Source organism: Vulpes lagopus, chromosome 5, assembly GCF_018345385.1.
Source record: "Vulpes lagopus strain Blue_001 chromosome 5, ASM1834538v1, whole genome shotgun sequence".
NCBI lineage: Eukaryota > Metazoa > Chordata > Mammalia > Carnivora > Canidae > Vulpes > Vulpes lagopus.
In genome coordinates, this window is record NC_054828.1 from 71,134,619 (window position 1) to 71,158,981 (window position 24,363).

General features: G+C 37.4%; 1 protein-coding gene across 2 annotated transcripts in view; it reads left to right on the forward strand.

Moving 5' to 3' along the window:
- CAPZA1 (capping actin protein of muscle Z-line subunit alpha 1) overlaps positions 1 to 24,363 on the forward strand; it is a 51,732-nt gene that overhangs the window by 5,164 nt on the left and 22,205 nt on the right. For both annotated transcript variants that reach the window (XM_041754690.1, XM_041754689.1), the window contains exons 2-3: positions 20,462 to 20,525; positions 22,956 to 23,007. In XM_041754690.1, the coding sequence (XP_041610624.1) occupies positions 20,462 to 20,525; positions 22,956 to 23,007 (116 nt within the window). The remainder of the gene's footprint in view (positions 1 to 20,461; positions 20,526 to 22,955; positions 23,008 to 24,363) is intronic.

Genomic DNA, 24,363 nt, shown 5'->3' on the forward strand with positions numbered 1-24,363 from the left:
CTTTAGAGCTCAGAAAATACATGCTATATAAGATAATTTGTGCTTTTCTGTGTGCATGAATTTCTCTCATTTTCTCAGATGCTAAAAAAAAAAAAAAAAAAAAGTTCAAGTTCTTATACGGATTGGCTCTTAAAAATAAAAACCCTGGGTAGAGAAATCAGTCATGATACTAAAGACAGTTTAACTACTTGGGGATTTCTGAAGTACGTGATAATTTTAACATGCACTTAAGTGCATTGTTGTTTTCTCTTTTCCCTTCATCAGAACCTCCTGATACTCTTTACATTTCAGTTCATCCCACCATTGTTTCCCTTTAGTCATACAGACTCAAAACGTTGGCATCATCTTTTTCCTTCTTAGCTTCTTCTCTCGTGTTCAATTAGTATTCTAGTTCTGTATGTTCTTCCTTCCTATCATTAGATTCTGTTCCGCCATTTCCATTAGTATTTTTAAGAAAATTATTTTTGATGTGTAGAAACTATAATCATGTGCTTAGAATGTAGGACAGAGCATGAGTAAAAAGTCTCCCTCACCCCTGTTTTCCAGCCACCCAGTTCCTGAGAGGCAACCAATGTTACCAGTTTCTTCTGTACCTTTTCTATTTCGTGCATATACAGACAGGTGTACTTTTGACTTAACAATATGTCTGGCTCATCCACATTCCTTCTCCTGTTAGTCTTCATTCAGGACCTTTCCTGATGCTTGAATTATTCTTAACAACATTTAGTTCTCTTTGCCTTCAGCCTCTTTTATCGTACTATATTTTTATTGGTTTACCATAGTTCTTCACACTATTAAGTTTTGAGCTGTATGTAAAATTTATCATTCCTATGACTGCACATACATGTTGTTAGACCAGGGCTATGCGATAGAATACTCAGTTGAGTGGATCATATGATGCACTGTAGGTTGAATATAACATAAGCAAGAAGATAGCATAATGCCAAACTGCACCAAAGAAAGGTGGTAAGTTCATTGGAACATATGAGAACCTTGCCTTGACTTCTTTGTTTTGCATTGGAGTAACATTTAAGTGCTTATTATGTGGTTGTTATGTCATGTACTAATATGTATTCATTTCAAAACATCCCCCCACAGGATAGATACTTAGCCACATTTTATGGTTGAGTAAACTGGGGCACATTTGATGTTAAAAATGTATGAATCCAGTGTTCATAATTAGTAAGAGTAGTGTTGGTACTCTGCTTCCAGACCTGCAGTCTTACCCACTTTATTTTTTTTTAATAAATTAATTTTTATTGGTGTTCAATTTACCAACATACAGAATAACACCCAGTGCTCATCCCGTCAAGTGTCCCCCTCAGTGCCCGTCACCCATTCACCCCCACCCCCCGCCCTCCTCCCCTTCCACCACCCCTAGTTCGTTTCCCAGAGTTAGGAGTCTTTATGTTCTGTTTCCCTTTCTGATATTTCCCACACATTTCTTCTCAATTCCCTTATATTCCCTTTCACTATTATTTATATTCCCCAAATGAATGAGAACATACACTGTTTGTCCTTCTCCGACTGACTGACTTCACTCAGCATAATACCCTCCAGTTCCATCCACGTTGAAGCAAATGGTGGGTATTTGTCGTTTCTAATGGCTGAGTAACATTCCATTGTATACATAAACCACATCTTCTTTATCCATTCATCTTTCGATGGACACCGAGGCTCCTTCCACAGTTTGGCTATTGTGGACATTGCTGCTAGAAACATTGGGGTGCAGGTGTCCCGGCGTTTCATTGCATCTGAATCTTTGGGGTAAATCCCCAACGGGCAGGTCTATTTTTAACTCTTTGAGGAACCTCCACACAGTTATCCAGAGTGGCTGCACCAGTTCACATTCCCACCAACAGTGTAAGAGGGTTCCCTTTTCTCCGCATCCTCTCCAACATTTGTTGTTTCCTGCCTGGTTAATTTTCCCCATTCTCACTGGTGTGAGGTAGTATCTCATTGTGGTTTTGATTTGCATTTCCCTGATGGCAAGTGATGCAGAGCATTTTCTCATGTGCGTGTTGGCCATGTCTATGTCTTCCTCTATGAGATTTCTGTTCATGTCTTTTGCCCATTTCATGATTGGATTGTTTGTTTCTTTGGTGTTGAGTTTAATAAGTTCTTTATAGATCTTGGAAACTAGCCCTTTATCTGATATGTCATTTGCAAATATCTTCTCCCATTCTGTAGGTTGTCTTTTAGTTTTGTTGACTGTATCCTTTGCTGTGCAGAAGCTTCTTATCTTGATGAAGTCCCAGTAGTTCATTTTTGCTTTTGTTTCTTTTGCCTTCGTGGATATATCTTGCAAGAAGTTACTGTTGCCAAGTTCAAAAAGGGTGTTGCCTGTGTTCTCCTCTAGGATTTTGATGGAATCTTGTCTCCCATTTAGATCTTTCATCCATTTTGAGTTTATCTTTGTGTAAGTGGTCTAGTTTCATTCTTCTGCATGTGGATGTCCAATTTCCCCAGCACCATTTATTGAAGAGACTGTCTTTCTTCCAGTGGGTAGTCTTTCCTCCTTTATCGAATATTAGTTGACCATAAAGGTCAGGGTCCACTTCTGGGTTCTCTATTCTGTTCCATTGATCTATGTGTCTGTTTTTGTGCCAGTACCACACTGTCTTGATGACCGTAGCTTTGTAGTACAACCTGAAATCTGGCATTGTGATGCCCCCAGCTATGGTTTTCTTTTTTAAAATTCCCCTGGCTATTCGGGGTCTTTTCTGATTCCACACAAATCTTAAAATAATTTGTTCTAACTCTCTGAAGAAAGTCCATGGTATTTTGATAGGGATTGCATTAAACAATCCCCTATTGTGTAAATTGCCCTGGGTAACATTGACATTTTCACAATATTAATTCTGCCAATCCATGAGCATGGAATATTTTTCCATCTCTTTGTGTTTTCCTCAATTTCTTTCAGAAGTGTTCTGTAGTTTTTAGGGTATAGATCCTTTACCTCTTTAGTTAGGTTTATTCCCAGGTATCTTATGCTTTTGGGTGCAATTGTAAATGGGATTGACTACTTAATTTCTCTTTCTTCAGTCTCATTGTTAGTGTATAGAAATGCCATTGATTTCTGGGCCTTGATTTTGTTTCCTGCCACGCTACCAAATTGCTGTATGAGTTCTAGCAATCTTGGGGTGGAGGCTTTTGGGTTTTCTATGTAGAGTATCATGTCATCGGCGAAGAGGGAGAGTTTGGCTTCTTCTTTGCCAATTTGAATGCCTTTAATGTCTTTTTGTTGTCTGATTGCTGAGGCTAGGACTTCCAATACTATGTTGAATAGGAGTGGTGAGAGTGGACATCCCTGTCTTGTTCCTGATCTTAGGGGAAAGGCTCCCGGTGCTTCCCCATTGAGAATGATATTTGCTGTGGGCTTTTCGTAGATGGCTTTTAAGATGTTGAGGAAAGTTCCCTCTATCCCTACACTCTGAAGAGTTTTGATCAGGAATGGATGCTGTATTTTGTCAAATGCTTTCTCTGCATCTAATGAGAGGATCATTTGGTTCTTGGTTTTTCTTTTGCTGATATGATGAATCACATTGATTGTTTTACGAGTGTTGAACCAGCCTTGTGTCCCGGGGATAAATCCTACTTGGTCATGGTGAATAATTTTCTTAATGTGTTGTTGGATCCTATTGGCTAGTATCTTGTTGAGAATTTTTGCATCCATGTTCATCAGGGATATTGGTCTGTAATTCTCCTTTTTGGTGGGGTCTTTGTCTGGTTTTGGAATTAAGGTGATGCTGGCCTCATAGAATGAATTTGGAAGTACTCCATCTCTTTCTATCTTTCCAAACAGCTTTAGTAGAATAGGTATGATTTCTTCTTTAAACGTTTGGTAGAATTCCCCTGGGAAGCCATCTGGCCCTGGACTCTGTGTCTTGGGAGGTTTTTGACGACTGCTTCAATTTCCTCCCCGGTTATTGGCCTGTTCAGGTTTTCTATTTCTTCCCGTTCCAGTTTTGGTAGTTTGTGGCTTTCCAGGAATGCGTCTATTTCTTCTAGATTGCCTAATTTATTGGCGTAGAGATGTTCATAATACTTTTTTAAAATCGTTTGTATTTCCTTGTTGTTGGTAGTGATCTCTCCTTTCTCATTCATGATTTTATTAATTTGAGTCTTCTCTCTCTTTCTTTTTAATAAGGTTGGCTAATGGTTTATTCTTACCCACTTTAATCCCTTGGAGTAGATGGTAGGTCGTAAATTTAAGATAGCCAACAATTCCACTAAAACAATGACACAACTCTATACAGCAGTCAAGTTTAATGCTGTAGTGACATAGATAGTTCTATAGATACTGAAACATTGATGTTCTTTGGTTGTGACTACATTATAATTACTGCTAAATTAGCTTAGAACTCTTTTGAGTTTCTTCAGGTGTGCCATCTATAGTGTCTGAAACGTTTTATAACTCAGAGTACTGAGACACATGATATTGGAAATTTAATGGTCATAACAGTCCTCATGACAGGGCCAAGAGCACTGTCCTCTTAAGAATGTTACCATATAGCAGTACCTTGGAACATTATTGCCCACAGTAGAGTCACTATTGTGCTACTTTACTTTTTTTTTTTTTAAGATTTTATATTTATTCATGAGAGACACGCAGAGAGAGAGAGAGAGAGAGAGAGAGAGAGAGGCAGAGACATAGGCAGAGGGAGAAGCAGGCTCCATGCAGGGAGCCTGACGTGGGACTCCATCCTGGGACTCCGGGATTATGCCCTGGGCCAAAGGCAGACCCTAAACTGAGCCACCAAGGAATCCCCTGGTGTGCTACTTTCAAAAGCAGATTTCTGGGTTCTGTCCTAGACCAACTGAATCAGAATTTTAGAAGACCACTGCTGAGGAATCTATTTTTAGTAAACTTCGTAATTCCGTGCAACTTGAGAACCACTGTCCAAATCTTAGTCTTTTGCCTATTAGCTTGGAAACTTGATTGATTAGGAAATTAAAACCAAATCTCCCAGGGAAAAAAAAATTTTTTTAAGATTTTCATTCATGAGAGACACAGAAAGAAAGAGAGAAAGGCAGAGACACAGGCAGAGGGAGAAGCAAGCTCCATGCAGGGAGCCTGATGTGGAACTTTATCTCTGGTCTCCAGGATCACGCCCTGAGCTGAAGGCAGCACTGAACCACTGAGCCATCCAGGCTGCCCTCTCAGGGACAAACTTACAGTAGCTAGACAAATGAAGCTAACATATAAGTAACGTAACTGGGGCACATGGGTGATGCAGTTGGCTAAGCATCTGTCTTCAGCTCAGGTCATGATCTCAGAGTCCTGGGATTGAATCCCACATTGAAATGCCAGCTTGGTGGGGAGCCTGCATCTCCCTCTCCCTCTGCAGTTCCCCCTGATTGTGCTCTTGCTCTCTCTCTCTCTCTCTCTGTCAAATAAATCTTTTTTTTTTTTTTTTTAAGTAGCTTAACTAATTTAATAAATACAGAAAAGACTAGAAACATTTTTCAGGTAGGTCAGGAACGTGGGAAATCAAGTTACAATTTTTTCACACTTTAAGCATGGAGTTGGAAGCAGGGAAGTTAATTATATAGTCTAACATTTTAATGACATTTTCCTCCTTAAAAGAGATATATACGCAACACCAAGACCATGGCAGATTTTGGGGCAGGGCACCCTTTAACTTTTAACAGCAGTGAACATTGTTTTTACATAGCTGGAAGGAAGCCTTTACTTATCAAAATTTTATGTATTACAGCTTCTGTAGTCCTTTGCCTCTTAAGACATCTTCATTCTTTAGTTGCTCAGGCCAGAAAATTTAGTGTCATCTTTGATTCCTGTTTCTTTCACAATCCACATATAGTCTATTAGGAAATCCTGTAGGCTCTGCCGTCAGAATACACCCAGAATTTGACTGTTTCTCACCAAACCATTATTCCAAATACTCTGGAAGAAGCCACTGTGATTCCTCACCTAGTTATGGCAATAGTCTTCTCTGTGGTGTCCCTGCTGGTACTCTTGCTTCCTCCTCACCAGCCAGCAGGCTAGGCTGTTTTCAACACAGCACCCAGAATAATCTGGATAGGAAGTGTAAGTCAGAACATGTCACTTCTTTGCTCAAAATCATTGGCTTCTCATCTTCTTCAGAATAAAAGTTCTTACTCTGGCTACAAGTCTCTGTGTCTTTACCACTTACTTCTCTGACCTCATCTCCTACCTATTCTCTTTTGGTCTTCCCTGTTCTAGCCACACATTCTCACCCAAAAGGGTCTTTGCGTTTGCTCTGTACACTGGAGTTCTCTTCCTTCTATGTCCCTTCCTTCAACTCTTTAATCAGAAGTCGCCTTCCAGTGAAGTCTTCTCTGGTAACCCTGTATATTTCCAGATCCTAACATTTCATTGTCCACTGCCCTTCCTTTTTTTTTTTTTTTTTTTTTAAATTCCTTAGCATTTATCAAATGGCTATCATACCATGTAGCTTATTTAGTATTACCTGTTGTTTCTCCATTAGAACTTAAGCTCCACAAGTGTATGCACTGGTGAGTCTCCATTGCTTAAAACAGTGCCTGACACACAGTACACTGTTAGATATTTGTTGAATGAGTGAATGAAACTCACTATACTAGCATCTGTCTTGATTTCATAGCTAACTCTTGAAGGACAGACTAATTTCCAAGTTTCGTGAAGCTGTATTGAGGACTCCAGTACTTCCATATTACTAACAGTTTAATTTTATTAACAGAGCTTCCCACTCAGAAACCTTCAGCACTTCTCTGTTACCTACAGAATAAAATCTGACTTGATATTAGCATACCTACTACCATCTGACTCATCTCATTCTACTCTTATAATCTCCAGATAATACAAAACTGGTCTGCTTACAAAAGGCTGTTTTTTCTCCACCTTTGTCCTTCTTACTGCCCCCTCATTTGTAATGCCCTCTCCTTGTTCCCCCTACAATGTAAAGCACTTTGGAGAGCTCTGTTTAGACCCACTCTCCCCTTCCTTACAGTAGTCTTTCACTAACCCAGCGCATATCCACCTCCTCTTTCCTCTTTGGTTTTTTTACTCTGTATTTGCACTAGAAATTTGGCTTTGAATTACAGTTATTTTTAAATGATTGCTAGATATTTACTGAGAGCTATTATTTGTATAAATTATTTTGCCGACAGTGGTATACAAAAATTTGAAGTCAAGATGCTGACTGTATGTAATCTTTAAAAATAAACAGCTTGATGCCTAAGCCTTACCCTGTATCTGTTACCTCAGAATTTCTGTGAGTGAAACCCAGGCATCCGTTTTTTTTAAAGTTCTCCAGAGTGTCCTAACATATAGCAAAAGTTCAGAACCATCAGTTTAAGGGAAAAGGCGATTTATTGGCTTCTTTCACTATTCTTTTTGTCTTTATCTTTAGTACTCATTTCAGGGCCTGGGACCCAGTAAAGTGTTTTGTTGTTGTTTTGAGTGAATAAACTGGTAGACACAAAGATCTGAACTGTAAAGAAAATATGTTACTCAGAATTCAGTAACATCTAGGCATTTGCTTGGGGGGAGGGAAAACTTAAGTATCTATGTGTAAGTCTGTCTCATGTTACCTCTTTAGATTCTTAAAGCAGTCCTAGATTTGCGCACATATTTTACCCACAGATGAAGAAACTAAGACCCAAGCAATTAAATGATAAAATTGGCATGTGAAACCACGTCTGACTCCCAGAGGTTTTAAAGAAAAGATAAAATTGGTAAAAAGATGTACCTTTAACTTAGAATGCCATAACAGGCCAGATATGCATTAGGTCTTAAACTCCAAAGCTTCCTGTTTTCCACTGCTTTTGTTTCCATGCAGCAAAGGTTCTTACCACCAGACTCTGCCTTTTGAACTTTGGTCATTGCTCTCAGGCATCTGTATGTCACAGTGTTTGGTGTGGATTTTTCCTTAGTTTCTTAACTTGGTCTTCCTAATTCTAAAACAGTGCACTTTGTATATCTGGCACTTAGAATACTTTAGCTATCTGCCCAGTCACCTAGGATAGGGGGTGAAAGTGTGTATTATTTTAACACATGTAAGCTTCTAAGCAACAAGTTGCTCATGTGATCTTTTCAGTCATTTTTATCTTTTTTTCTCATTAGAACATATCTCAGACTTTTTTACTTCCTCAGTTCTTGATATAGACATTTAGATCCTCTAATTAAAACAAATAGGGTCTTCTACCTCCTTCCATATGAATATCTATCCTATTTTTGGTTTAAGGTAAGACTTTTTTTAATCTTCACTGAGGTTGAGCCAGTACTTAATTTTTTTTTCTGTTCAATAGTAGATGTCTTAAGGCTTACTACTGACTTTGAACTTCTAACACGTAAGATGTATTCTTGGAAATCTTTTTACCAACATGCTGAGATTTTGTATTAGGAGAATCTAGAATAAGAACAAAGAGATGATTTCCTTCTAACTTGGTGCATAGAGAAGTTAAAAGGAATAGTTGGGAAAGATTAACTAGAAAATAAAATAGACAAGAGCTGGGGCACCTGGGTAAGCTTAGTGGTTGAGCATCTGCCTCTGGCTCAGGTCATGTTCCTGGGATCGAGTTCCACATCAGGCTCCCCTCAGGGAGTCTGCTTCCCCTCTGCCTATGTCTCTGCCTTTCTGTCTCTCTCATGAATAAATAAGTAAAGTCTTTAAATAAATAATTAAACTAAATAGACAAGAGATGATTTTTTAGTTCTTGTTTTATGCTTAAGTATGTCATGTTTATATACTCTTATACTAGGTGACATACAATGATGACCTGTTAAAAAATTATTCTGACACTTGTTAAAATAAGACTTTATTCAATATTTTTTCATTAGGGGAGAGAGCTAGACCTCAGCTCCAAATGAGGCAAAGACAGCTGGGGATTTATAGCCATCAAGCAGAGTGAGGGGTTCAGTGGATAGAAAATTATTAAGAGGACACATCAAGGGTAGAGGGACTCTTGCTGAACAGATTTTTCTTTTTTTTTTTTTTTTTGCTAAACAGATCTAATAGGATTCTTACTAAAGGCAGATTGAGGACTTACAAATCAAAGGTGGGGGATAAGGAACTTGATCACATATCAAAAGTGGGAGAATTTTCACTAAACTAAGAATTCTTGTTAGGACTGGGTTAGGTAGGCCATAGATAGGATGGAGCCAAGATGGGCCTACCTAAGAGGGCTCAGAGGACCCTGACAAACATTTGGTCAAGGAGAGACTTTGGTACTCCATGTATGTTATATAATTACTATAATAAATTTTCAAGCAGTTATTCTCTAGAGTTGATTGAAGTTTTCAAAATGAAATTGCTGGGAGCATCTTTTTGCTAGATGAGATGCTGCCCAATTCATGAATCATTTAATAAAGCCAATTAGATCTTCCATGAATGAATGAGTGAATGAAATTGCTCTACTTAAAACAAACATGCCTGCTTTCCCTACCTATTGTCTATATCTCACAAAACTTATAATTGGTTGCTAATAAAGAAAACAGTTTCTAAGAACTACTTTAGCATGGCTTTTAGAAGAGTAAACAAAGCAAATTACTTGAAACTGCCATCATTTGTTTTTTGCGAAATTGATCCTAATTTAAGACATATGTTTTATGCTTTTAAGTGTTTGCCCTTACTGATAAGGATAATAAACTATATACAGCTAAATTTTTATTTTTGAGTGCATTCTGGGTCTCTACAATGTCTCTAGTTCTAAATTAGGAAAATAATATTTATTTGAAATTTTAAAAAACAGCTAACAGTAAGCTCTTTAATGAAACCAATATTCCATTTGGTCCTAGAGATCTCTGAAAACATTTTTTTTTTCCTAGAATTAGAACCCCAAATTAAACTCTGACTAGCCTTTCAGAACCCTCAGCTATAAGGGATTTTGTTTATTTGATAAAGGCACTGAAACTGGAATTCTAGAGCTTTGATACTATCATAAATACATGTCAACAGCTTGGAACTTGCCTATTAATTATTGCCCCAGACAGTTTATCGTTGATAGACCGAAAGCTTTAGAATGAGATGAAAAAATGAACCACATTGAGGCAAGGTACGTTTAAAAAAAAATTCATTCTTGTCAAAATAACATGATGAGGGGCGAGTTGCCCTGGGTGGCTCAGTTTGTTAAATGTCTACCTTCAGCTCAGGGCACCATCCTGGATTCCTAGGATCAAGGCTGAATCCATTGGGGATCCCTGCTCAGCAGGGAGTCTGCTTCTCCTTCTCCCTCTGGATGATATTTAAAATACAGTTTTTAATAGATGTAATGTTGAAATATGTGGAGTTATTAAAAGATTAATAAGCTAAAAACCTAAGTTTTATAGATTTTCTAAATGTCTTTTAATACATTTTCTAAAGTTTATTAAAATATAATATATGAAAATTAACAAAATTAAGCAGTTTCTGGGAAACAGTAAGGTATATTACTTTCTCAGTTTGATGTTTCAACTTTCAGTACACATATTAGTAACGTAATAATGAAATTTTGAACCTTGCAAGGATTAGGTATTTTTATTTCCCCCTTTTGGAGAGGTGAAAAGACAAGGAGAATGGGAGGAAACTGAAATCTAGGAATACTTTTATAGATTCTAAATTCCCCCTTTAGGGATCCCTGGGTGGCGCAGTGGTTTGGCACCTGCCTTTGGCCCAGGGCGCGATCCTGGAGACCTGGGATCGAATCCCACATCGGGCTCCCGGTGCATGGAGCCTGCTTCTCCCTCTGCCTGTGTCTCTGACTCTCTCTCTCTCTCTCTCTCTCTCTCTGTGACTATGATAAATAAATAAATAAATAGAAAAAAAAATTAAAAAAAATAAATTCCCCCTTTATAGGTTAGAAACATAATATAGAAGATTCCATGAACTTAACATTATTGGAGTATTTAAGCATATGAAGGACTGGAATTGTGTATAAGACTTGGGTATTTTCCGTTTAAAATATTTGTGCAGGCACCTGGCTGGCTCAGTCAGTGCATCTTGGGACTCTTGACTTTGTCCCAGGTCATGATCTTGGGGTTGTGAGATGGATCCTCATGTCAGGCACCATACTGGGCATGGACCCTGCTTAAGATTCTCTTTCTCGCTTTCCCTCTGCCCCTCCCTTCCTCTAAAAAATAAATAAAAATAAAAATGTGTTAAAAACTTAAACTATATACATGGTGGCATGCCCAGCTGGCTCAGCTGGTGGAGTGTGTGACTGTTGATCTCTGGGTTGCAGGTTCAAGCTCCCCGTTGGGTGTTGAGATTAGTTAAAAAATATATATTTTTAAAAATAAAACCTAGGTGGAATTATTATCTTTCACTGCAGATGAATGCTATGCGCAGTGAAACTTACTTTATGGAATAGGGATTTATTTTAAAAGCCTTGTTTTAAAAGCCTTGTTAACAGTTAAGTTTTTGTTCAACTAGAACCTCCATACCAGTGATTCTCAACTAGGCTGGGGATGACATGCCTCCCCTCTATGGGATATACCTGCTTTCAACTTTCTTCCCCCACCCCAGTCTTAAGAATGACTGACACAGGGACGCCTGGGTGTCTCAGTGCTTGGGTGTCTGCCTTCAGCTCAGGGCATGATCCCGAGGTCCAGGATCCAGTCCCACATTCAGCTCACTGCAAGGAGCCTACTTGTCCCCTCTGCCTGTGTCTCTGCCTCTCTCTGTGTGTCTCTCGTGAATAAATAAAATAAAATCTTTAAAAAGAATGACTGACTAAATCAGTTTTTAGAAGTATCATCCCTCATCTGTAGTGCAGCAAAAATATTTTTGCAGTCACTACTTAGCCATTTCTCTTTCCCCTTTTACTTCTGCCACTGATTTTGTTTACCTCTACCAAATGTCATCGTTTTCACCCAGTTTTGAAGCTAGATAATATTGATTTTTGAAGTTATTATTTCATTGTGTTTATCCCTTCCAACTTTTTTTTCAATTACAGCTTTTATAAGCAAAGTTTTGACTCAATTCCTGGTTTTAAAAAAGAAATTCTAAAAGGACTAGGCTAAATCCATGTGATACTATGCTAAAGATAATCCTCCTGAATTTTAATACTTGTTACTACTGCATAGTATAGGTGATTGTCCAGTTCCAGGTCCACCACTATACAAGTATGTGACCTTATACAAGGCACTTACACTCTCTGAACTTATTCCTTTTATAGTGGGGATAATAATAATTCCTTGCCTGTCTGCTTATACAAGCTGTTTTAAGATCAAAGAAAAACTGGTTATGAAAGAGTTTTGTAAACAATAAAATAGTAGTCATTCATTTACATTCCTAGCATGTGCCAGGTCTCAGTTCTGGGTATACAGCAAGGAACAAACATAATGAGTTCTTATGTTCTGTGCCAGGGTTTGGCAAATTCTGATCCACTGCATGTTTTACATAGACTATAAGCTAATGGTTTTTGAATGGTTGGGGGGGAAATCAGAAGAAAAATATTTCATGACTTCTGAAAGTTAACATGACATACAAATTAGAGTATTCAAAAAATGTTTTAATTACCTCAGTGTCAGAGAGGGTGTGGAGGGTGTGCCTGAGTGGCTCAGTTGGGTAAGCATCTGCCTTCTGCTCAGGTCATTATCCCACAGTCCCATAATCGAACCCTGAGCCCCTTGTCTGGCTTCTTGCTGGGTGAGGAATCTACTTTTCCTTCTCCCTCTGCCACTCCCCCTGCTTGTGCTGTTTCTCTGTAAAATAAATAAAATCTTTTAAAAAATAATTAGTTCAGTGAGGGTAATCTTTTCACAATGTATATGTTTATTAAATCACATCGTAGACTTAAAATGTTACAACATTATTTGCCAATAATACCTCAATTAAAAATAAGTACATAAATAAAACTTATTGGAACAAGTTTTGCTCATTTGTTTACATTTGGGACTGAGACCATGTGGCCCATGTAGCCCTAAAAAGTTCACTGTCTGGTGTTTTACATTAGCAGTTTGCTAACCTGTACTCTGTTCTTGGAATTCTTTTAGGAGTGTTGAGCAAGGAACATTATTAGTTTATTATTATTTTTTCTTTAGAAAGAGGGCAGAGGATGTGGGGGAGAGGGAGAGAAAATCTTAAGCAGGCTCCACGCCCAGCATTGAGCCCTATACGAGGCCTGAGATCATGACCTGAGCTGAGATCAAGAGTCCAGCACTTAACCAACTGAGCCACTCATGCATCCCTGTAGTTCAGTAGTGACAAGTTCCTTGAAGAAGCAAGTAAGTGGGGTAGAATTGTAAAGGGCGCAGAAAGTGTCATGGTTAATTTGTATATAGGAGTCAGGAAGTCAGAAGGTGACATTTGAACAGAGACTTGAAAGAAGAGAGATGCTCTGACAAAAGAGTTTCTGGCAAAAGGAACAAGAAATGCAATAGTCCTGAGGCAGGAGTATAGCTGTAAGGTCTAGCAACTAGATAGTAGAGGGTGAGGGAGCCAAAGTTTGAAGGGCCTTGGAGACCATGGAGCAGATTTTAGATTTTTTTTTTTTTTAAGATTTTATGTAATTATTTGAGAGAGCAAGAAGGCCTGAACTAGGGGGGAGGCAGCCTCCTCATTGAGCAGGGAGCCCAATATGGGGCTTGATCCCAAGACCCCGGGATCATGACGTGAGCTGAAGGAAGACAATCAACTGAGCCACTCAGGCGCTCCAGACTTTAGATTTTTATTGAGAATATATAAATGTAGCATTAAGATTTTAACTACTGTTTCAAGGTATTTTTATGGTATTGTTAGAGTGAGAGAGAAATCATCTTGCCACTTCAAAGTCTATTGTCAGACTGCCAAATACTAAGATTTATCTAATACTAAGTAGTCCACTGTTTTTAGTAACTCTTAGAAAATAACATGAGCATGGTTGACCATAACCGTGTTTTGAGATACACCTTTGGCATTTAATAATGACTACATTGTTTTTCACCATTCATTTAGAATTTCACCCTTGCCGATGCTTATGTCTTCAACTCTCACCAAGTTTCTGTTTTTTTTTTTTTTTTTTTCTCACCAAGTTTCATTTAAAAATTGAGGGATGGGGCAGCCCCGGTGGCGCAGTGGTTTAGCGCCGCCTGCAGCCCGGGGTGTGATCCTGGAGACCCGGGATCAAGTCCCACATCATCCGTGCATGGGTCCTGCTTCTTCCTCTGCCTGTGTCTCTGCCTCTCTCTCTCTCTCTCTCTCTCTCTCTCTCTCTCTCTCTGTGTGTCTCTCATGAATAAATAAAAAAATCTTAAAAAAAAATTGGGGGATGTTTTCGTTTTTTAGGACATTTTTCCTATTCTTGGTATTCTCAGATTTATGGGGATTAATTGTTTTTCTAGCACTTTAATTATGTCTTCAGCACTTAAAGCTGGATTTACACACTACTACTTGAGATTCTCCCCTCCTCTGACTTTTGTGCTCTTTGTAAGCATTTTTTCCTTTAGAAAATGGAAGCAAGCTTTTAGTTTACTTTTTTCTTTGAATATCTTCCCTTCATTTAACCAATTAACTATCCTGTACTTTCTAGCATAAGGCACAGTGCAGCTAGGAAGTTAATAAGGCTAATAAGCTCATGGTCAAAAAGCATATGCAAGTATAACTTTAAAAAGCCTTCCTTGTTGCTTTTAGCATTTTACTCACTTCACTTTATCCTGTCCTGTAGCTTCCTTGACCCATTGCTTTCAGTTTTGATGTCACTCCAAAGCTTTTATCTTGTTTATGTCCTCTTTCACCTTTTTTAAAAGACTTTTTAATTTTTAAGTAATCTCTGTACCCAGTGTGGGGCTCAAATCCACAACCCCAAGATCAAGAGTTGCATGCTCTGCTGACTGAGCCAGCCAGGTGCCCCTGTCCTTAAAAACTTAATTTATTGGATAAGAGATGTTGGCATGCTTCTTTTGATTTTTAAAAATTTAAAAATTATCTTGAACATACAAGTAAGGAAGTAATGGGTGAGCTAAATAAGGGAATTAAGAAGTACAAACTTCCAGGAAAAAAAATTTCTGTTTATCATACAAGTAATTTATATTCCTTGTATAACTTTTTGAACCTAGAGATAAGCCAATAAAGGAAAGAAAAATAACTTGTAATACCAGAGGAAGTCCTAATTAAAATTAGTAGTTATACTTGTATGTAAATATATTTACTTTTAATACAACAGGGATATATTATTGTGTGAACTTTTTTCACTTAACAGCATATGATAAACATCAAACCTACATTAGCAGAGAGAATGCTTCTCAGACTTTTTTGCTCTCAGGACCCCTTTATACTCTTAGGAATCAAGTTTTATTTACATAGCTTGTGTCTACTTAATAGATATTAAAACAAGAGATTTTTAAAGCATTAATTCATTTAAAACCATAATTAGTTAAAAAGACATAATTAGTATATGTTAACATAAATGATTGGTATTTTGTTTTTAAAACAAAAACTTTATTTTCGGGCAGCCTGGGTGGCTCAGCGCTTTAGCGCCACCTTTGGCCCAGGGTATGATCCTGGAGACCCAGGATCGAGTCCCATATCAGGCTCCCTGCATGGAACCTGCTTCTCCCTCTGCCTGTGTCTCTGCCTGTCTCTCTCTATTTCTCTCATGAATAAATAAATAAAATCTTAAAAACAACAACAACTTTATTTTCCAAAACAAAAAAAAAATTAGAAAAGTAGCACTATTTTACATTTTGCATATCTTTTAAATATCTGTATTCAGTTTCTTGTGCTGTGTTATCTTAGTTTGTACGTATTGTTTTCTCTGACTGGAATGCCGTCCTTAGTATTTACTCATCCTTCAGTCTGTCTCAAACCTCACCGTATCAAAGGCCATCCCATCAACCCTCCTTGTACACATATGTAGAGTTGATTACATTTTCTTGGTGCCTCACTGTGGCCTTTAATACTTGCTTGCTGTATTATGATCTATGTGTGAGGTCCTTGAGGACAGTGACAATCTTATTCAATCTTTAATCTTTATTTACTCTTAACTTCTCTTTCTAGATACTCAGGAAATGTTTGTTAAATGGATGAATTATTATTATTATTATTATTATTATTTTTAAAGATTTTATTTATTCATCCATGAGAGACACACAGAGAGAGGCAGAGACACAGGTAGAGGGAGAAGCAGGCTTCCATGCAGGGAGCCCGATGTGGGACTCGATCTCCGGTCTCCAGGATCACGTCCTGGCTGAAGGTGGCACTAAACTGCTGAGCCACCCGGGCTGCCCCTGAATTATTATTTTCTTTAACATGCATTGTTTAGTTCATTGATTATCCAGATGACTGTTCTTTTGATTAAGCTAAGTCCATCAGGTTTTATAACTTTCTTTTTTTTATTTTATTTTATTTTATTTTATTATTTTATTTATTTTATTTTATTTTATTTTTTATTTTTTTTTTTATTTTTTATTTATGATAGTCACAGAGAGAGAGAGAGACAGAGACACAGGCGGAGGGAGAAGCAGGCTCCATGCACCGGGAGCCCGATGTGGGATTCGATCCCGGGTCTCCAGGATTGCGCCCTGGGCCAAAGGCAGGCGCCAAACCGCTGCGCCACCCAGGGATCCCTATAACTTTCTTTTTAAGAGTGAGGGGGGAGAGAGAGAGAATCTTAAGCAGGTTCCATTCCCTGGAGCCTGACGTGGCCTCAGTCTCACAAACAAGAGATCATACATAGCATAAGCCAAAATCAAGAGTTAGAGATGCTTAACCAGATGAGCCACCCAGGAGCCCCAGATTTTGTAACTTTTGAAAATTTGGGGATAACTTCAAGAATAGTATCTTGAATTTTCAGTTTGATAACTTTTACCATTACCTATTCAAACAGTTTGTTACATATGTAGTTGTAAAATACGGCTGTAATTTTACTTTTCTTAGGGAATATTCTTTTTGAGTTACATATGAATATATTTTTGGACACTTAAATTTTCTTGACTGAAGGGAGTTTCGCGATTATGTAAGGGTTTATGGAAATGCACCTTGACAGAATGGGATACACTATAGCCACTCAGCAGATTTACCACAAATAGACTAAAAAATAGATTTACTCTCAGAGTAAGCTTACTAATTTCTTGAGTGATTGACAACAACAGTTGATGAGGACAGAAATATGATTAACTGAACATGCCAATGCAAATATCCACAGTTGGCTTTCCATATGGGAACTGCTGTAGTATGATTTTCATGAGTTGAGCAGCATTTCTTGTTTCCTAATTAGAACTGCTCTTTTTATTGTTGCTTCAGTTAATGTAGGAGCTTTATGGACTATTCTTCTTCATCCCTGCCAGTTTTCATCTCAGAAAAATAATACATTATCTGTAATTACCCTGTCATGGCAGGGTTCTCAAACTTTATGTACATAAGAATATTCTAAGGTTTTTGTGGTATGGTTTCCTCATCTCTGCTTCCACAGTCCACATACAGGTTTTGTTTCCTAAGTCTTAAAAAATCAGGTAGAGTTTTGTAGCTCAAAGAAATTTTGCGGATCTTCTCATTGTTTTTAGGAGTTGGATTATAATGAGGAAATTCAGGACCAAAAAAGATTAGTAATGTTTCTAGAATTATAAATCTGGTTAGTGGGCAGCCTGGGTGGCTCAGCAGTTTAGCGCTGCCTTCAGCCCAGGGCTTGAGCCTGGAGACCCGGGATCAAGTCCCACATCGGGCTCCCTGCTGAAGCCTGCTTTTCCCTCTGCCTGTGTCTCTGCCTCTTCTGTGTGTGTGTGTCTCATGAATAAATAAATAAAATATTTTTAAAAACTTAAAAAAAATAAAAATAAATAAATCTGGTTAGTTAATGGACTGACACAGCCAGTAATTAGAATCCAGGTTTTCCAGTCTACCTTGCTCCATCAGTCAGTAGGTCTTTCCTGACTAAAGAGATAAGTTTGTCCATGGAACAGCTTTTCTTTTATTTTTCTTAGAATAAGAGTGAAGTCATACAAGATCTGTATAAACCTAAAGTTGTAAAGTATTTTTCATCTTCTAATTCTCTTCTCAGTTTCCAGCCTTTTCTTTTATTTTTTTTTCAAAAAAAAATTTTTTTTTAAGATTTTATTTATTCATGAAAGACAGAGAGAGAGAGGAACAGACACAGGTAGTGAGAGAGGCAGAGAGAGAGAGAGAGAGGAACAAATACAGGTAGTGAGAGAAGCAGGCTCCATGCAAGGAGCCTGACATGGGACTTGATCCCCTCTGGGATCACAGCCTGGGCTGAAGGTGGCACTAAACCGCTGAGCCACCTGGGCTGCCCATCCAGCCTTATTTTCAAATGACTCTTGAGAGGGGTTTTTTTTGCTTAAGAATGGTTTGACTTTAGGGCACCTGGGTGGCTCAGTTGACTAAGTGTCCAACTCTTGGTTTTGACTCAGGCTGTGATCTCGCGGCTGTGGGATTGAGCCCTTCAGAGGGCTCTGCTAAGTGCAGTCTTTCAGGTTCTCTCTCCCTCTCACTCACTGTCTCTCAAATAAATAAAATCTAAAAAAAAAAGAATGGTTTAACTTTGATGGTAGCCTTATTTGATTGTGTCAGCCAGAACTTAAAACTGAAGGAAATGAAGGGGTCAACAGAGGATGCCTATTTGGAAAGCAGGGCTCAGTTTATTGGTAAATATATCATGTTCCTCTTTGCCCCTCATCAATGAGTTGAATAATCTTCATACTCATTATCACATCAAAAATTAGGGAATTTTCAACATTCTTTGTGTCACAGTGTGTTAGAATTATACTGCAAGACTCATTTGAGGTCAGACCTATTGCTAACAACATAATTATATATGTATATTGCTGAATGATACCCCAAATTATTTTTTCTTTTAAATAGGTTTGTATATTCTTTGTGGTTCACATTTGACTTGATGAGAGCTAAGAGAGTAAATTATATGGCAGACTGAGCACATGGTTTCACCTCACCTTTTGTGCCAAACCTTATTATGATGAAAAGAGTAGGGAAAAATAGAATAAGGGGAGAAATGAACTAGTGAGTGTTTAAAAAATTAGAGCACCATCATTGGACCAGAATTTTTTAGCAATTCTTCATAGAAAGAAAGCAGAATGATAATTATATGGGGGGCAAAAGTAAGATCAGAAAAAATCATAACCCAAAATACATCAAAGAAAACTGTTACAGAAGTAGGTGCCATTTGGAGGAACTCCATTTAAGGAGGAAGAAGGAAAGGACTCAGAACAATTTTGATGTAGATTGGGGAACTGTTCTGTAAGCTAACTGTACCACTTGGCTCCTCTTTTCTCTCCCATTTGGCCTAAACCACAGACAAAAATGCATTTGTCCTCAGAATACAGCATTGTGAATGAGCACTGAGAACAGAGTCAGAGCAATGTCCCAGGTAGCCTCTGGTCCTTATGAGGCTCCCTCAGAAATTAATCTGCTCATAACCACTCCTAATACCCAGCAGCAATTCTACTTTTTCTCTCCCCTGCAATCACTAGAGACAAACTGCAGGTAAACAGAACAGGCAAGCTAAATTAAATTCGAGTAGCAACACCAAATGTCTTCCATTTGGTGTTCCGTTTCCATTTGTGGAAAACCAGTACTAAAAAGCTCCAAACTCAAAAAGTAGATCTAAAGTCTTAGGAAACAGACTATTGAGCAAAACTTTAAAGTCAGTATATAGTTAATACCTTCAAGGAGACTCAAGAGATTATTATACACACAAAAATAAAAATCTTGGCAATTAAAAATAGAATGGTTACAATAATTATCTGAATAGCAAAGTAGACATAAATGAAGACATTTTAGTGAATTGAAAAAATGGGGCTCTGAGGCCTTCTTCCCAAATAAAGTATATAATGACAAAAGATAAAAATATAGAAGAAAAAATGAGATATGCAGGTTAGATCCTAAGATTTCAATACCCATCTCTAATTAGGAGATCCAGAAATGTAGAAGGCATTAGGGGTCAGGAGATGGAGTTAGAAGGAAAAACAGAAAAAATATTGTCTATAGTACCTTCAGGACCTTTAGTACAGTGTTTAATATTTTAGGTGATAGAAGTCATCGTTGTCTTGTTTTTAAGATTAGGGATACTGCTTGCATTATTGCATCATTACTAGGTATGCTGTAGAATTTGGGTAGATAAATCCAAAATTAGTGGTTTTGTTGCTTTATGATATTTGAGTGTTGAATTTTTTTTTCCAGCATGAGTTAAGAGAATCACAAGGGTTTGCTCCTTTATACTGATATATTAATATTGAACCATCATTGCATTGGGATAAACACTATAAATGCAACTTGGTATCCTACCAATTTACTGATATATTTGCTTAAATGCTTTCTTTTGTGACTAGTATATTTTGACCAAAAACTGATTATTCAACTTTTTAAAGAAAAATAAACTTAATCAGAGCAGCATGGCTATCCCTGAATCCTATATTGATGATAAAAGCTTTGAGATGTTTGTGAAAAACTCTGAAGGCTTCTAAACAGTAGAGATTTAAACAGGAAGTATTAAGGAATGTGATCAAATTTTTGTAATCTGTTAATTCCTTCTCCTTTTATATATTATTTTATTTATTTCTCTTTAGGTACGCATAGCTGCTAAATTCATCACTCATGCACCCCCAGGAGAATTTAATGAAGTGTTCAATGGTGAGTTAACATTAGTATTTTAAGCTCTCCTAAATTACATATAAGCTATCTCTTTTAACCTTACAGCACATTATAACTATAGCTAAGGAAATCACAATTCAAACAGGCTAAAATAACTTATCCAGTGTGACTTAGCTAGTTAAATGTCAGCAAGGATTCAAGGACTGAGTCAAAAGCAAATTCTTAACCCATAAACTATATACCTATCTTATGCGAGAAAAGATTTGAAGTAGTTTAATATGCATAAGTACAGAAGCAATACTAAATTGTTTCCATAGTTTTATATCTATCATTATAAACCATAGCTTAAGCTTCTTCAGTACTTTCACTCAAGACATATCCCTAGGATATATAGGACACTTTCTAGAGTCATGGGGCTAAACTGACTGCATCTGGGAACTTTGTTATATATACAGCTTCCAGCATTAACAACTTATTAAGATTTCTCATTTAGGGCAGCCTGGGTAGCTCAGCGTTTAGCGACGCCTGATTCAGCTCAGGGCATGATCCTGGAGACCTGGGATCGAGTCCCACTTCAGGCTGCTTGCATGGAGCCTGCTTCTCCCTCTGCTTGTGTCTCTGCTTCTCTCTGTCTCTGTCTCTCATGAACAAATGAATAAATCTTTAAAAAAAAAAGATTGGAGGTGAAGTTGGGTAATCTGTTTTTATCAAGTTCAATTCTGAGTCACAGCCAGTTTGGGAACCGCTATTCCAATACATTTTGTGACCTTCTGTGTTATTCACTGGCTTAACGTATAGAATGAAAAATGTATGAGGCATCTTGAACTTATGATAAAGTCAGTCATTACAATCCCATTTTAAGTTGTTAAACTCATCATAAAGGTTTTTGTGCATCTTGACTCATTTGAGTAAACACGTATTTTGAAATTCTAGTTTTACATTAAATGGCTACCTACTTAAGAGGAACTATGTGGGGACACCTGGGTGGCTCAGTGGTTGAGCATCTGTCTTCAGCTCCGGGTGTGATCCTGGGGTCCTGGGATCAAGTCCCACATCAGGCTCCCTGCATGGAGCCTGCTTCTCCCTTTGCCTATGTGTCTGCTCCTCTCTCTCTGTGTCTCTCATGAATGAATAGATAAAATCCTTTAAAAAAAAAAAAAGGCAATTATGTGATACTCATCTGTGCTTTGCCTAGAGCCCCATACATCATAGGATAATCAGTAATCTCCACTTACTAAAATTAATTATGTAGAGAAAAAGTAACCAGGAAAACATATAAATGTTTACTGTAAGGGGTAAATAATAGAATAGAAATAAATTCAGACATTCTTCCTTATAGACTTGTTTGTGGATTTTGAACACTAATATAATTGCAAGAGAAACAAATGCAGCCTTGTTTTCTCTAGTCTTTTTTCCATATCAACCAAATATAAATTTTCAACAACTAAGCCCTTAGGAAATTTTCCTTTGACTTGAACTTTATCCAGTTGATTAGCTCAGATAAATTCTTGTCTTAACAAAATTAATGGCCTTTGTAGTTAGAAGTCCCTTGTTTTATTTCTGACAACTGGATGTACTTTGCAGGAATATCATGAGAATAATTGATATGAAAGCATTAGATTAAGAATTGGCAAGCTACTAAAAAAAAATTGGCAAGCTACTTGTAGCATGAGGGTTGGTTTTTATTGGCATGCTACACATTGGCCTCTGTCGGTCTCCTTTTTTTTGGAAGCCCTGAGTCCGTGGCCTTTGGCTTTTAATTAGTCTTCCCTATCGGAGTTAGTGCTTGGTAGTTTCTTTTATAACAAGGACCCTATTCCAAAAGAAGAGTGACTAGACTCTTGACACACAGCTTTTTAAATGATATACTTTTATATTAGATTCTTCATAGAAAAATATATTCAGTAATTTCACTGCCACTGACTGATTTTTCACAGTTTTCTTGGTCTGGTGTTAAAAAAACTTCCCATTCTTAATCTCATTTCAAAAGATTCTTTAGGCCAGCCCGGGTGGCTCAGCGGTTTAGCACCGCCTTCCACCCAGGGCCTGATCCTGGAGACCCAGGATCGAGTCCCACGTCAGGCTCCCTGCATGGAGCCTGCTTCTCCCTCTGCCCGTCTCTCTGCCTCTCTCTCTCTCTCTCTCTGGGTCTCTCGTGAATAAATAAATAAATCTTAAAAAATAATAATAATAAAATAAAAGCTTCTTTAGATACAAAATTAGGAGTCCTAACTATAAGTCATGTTTTTCATTTGCTATGAAATTCTTTGAGAAGCTATTGTTATTGTGTCACAAATAATTACATGCAAATCTATTAGCATCTGTTCATTTGCATTTTTAGGATTTCTGTGTGTATATATATATCTGAAGACTAACTTTGCAAAACCTAATTTTTAAAAAACTTCTGAAGTTTGTCCTCTACTGAACATTTTAATTTTAACATCTTTTAACATTTTTTTTCCTTCTCAGATGTCCGGCTACTACTTAATAATGACAATCTCCTCAGGGAAGGGGCAGCACAGTAAGTATCTTTCAAAATCCACTTATATATTATTTTAATTTTGTATAAACTATGTTGATAATAAATTTGCATCCTGAAAATTAAGTTTGAAATACTTTAATAAAAGCAGTTGGTTTTAGCAGTTTTAGTTGTTTTAACTTGAGAAAGTATGCCCCCCCATGCTATTTTCATCCTTAAAGCTTATTATATATATGATCTTATTTTTCTTTTTGCCCAGATTTTCCCTGTTAAAGCAGAGTTTAATATGTGCTGTTAGGGTATCCACTACTCCTTTTGATGTTGAATTTTGTTTTAAACTGCTAATGATAGATTAGGCTGCTATTGAGGAATAATGTTTCTCAAATTGGCACAAAATAGTAGATATTCATAAAGTGCTGTAATAGATTAACCATAGAATAATAGCATGATTATTCAACTCAGTCATTGATTCCTTATCATTATCAGGCTAATTAATCTTTTTAAAATAGCACTTTCATTTTATCTTTGTCCTCAGAAACATAGTAATATATGTTTTTATTTTCTTCCAATCTAAATACTAGTTTTCAAGGTCCCTTGTTATCTGGATTTATCACTACTCTCCTTTACTCTACATATAAAATTCTATTTCAATGACTATCTATCTAATTGTCCCGGAGTTCCTTTGTAAAGAAGAAACCAAAAAAGGATGATGACTGGAAAAGGGTGGGTAGAGAGGTTGGGACAAGGATTTTGATGTAGAGCAACAGATAATTATCATAAAAGCATTTGGTATGATAAACAGCTGGTTTAGATTTTAGCTATAGAAAACTATCCTAAGAGCTTCTGCCTGGAAAACAAGCATCCTCTGCCCTGTCTATGGTGCTTTTTTGGAACTCATTCTGGGACCAGATTCTGCAAACCCTAACATTTATACAGCATCACTATAATTGTGATGAATGATATTCTCATTTTATATTGATTTAGACACACACCAAAGATACATTCTAATGCTGGTTTCTCTTAGATGCATAGAATGCCACAGAAAAAGGCATTCATGATTTGGTAGTTCAACCTGTCTATTCTCTGCCCTATCATTGAAAGAACCTCATCTATATTTTGTCAACAGATGATTATCCAATCTAAATGCTTCTAATAATAAGGAATTCACTATCTCACAAGGCAAGTTCCTTGCCTCCATTAATTTGTCTTAGTTTTATCCTTGAGAGCTACCCAAAATAAATCTCTGTATTTCATGTGATAAGCTAGTGCTAAAGAGGAGATGGGGAGTAGAATGCCAAGACCCAAGACTGATTGCATCCTAAGCCTACTGTCCCATTTCCAATTAGGAATGATAGTAGAATTTAGTGTTTAGTTCAGATGCTTTATTTGCCCCAACAA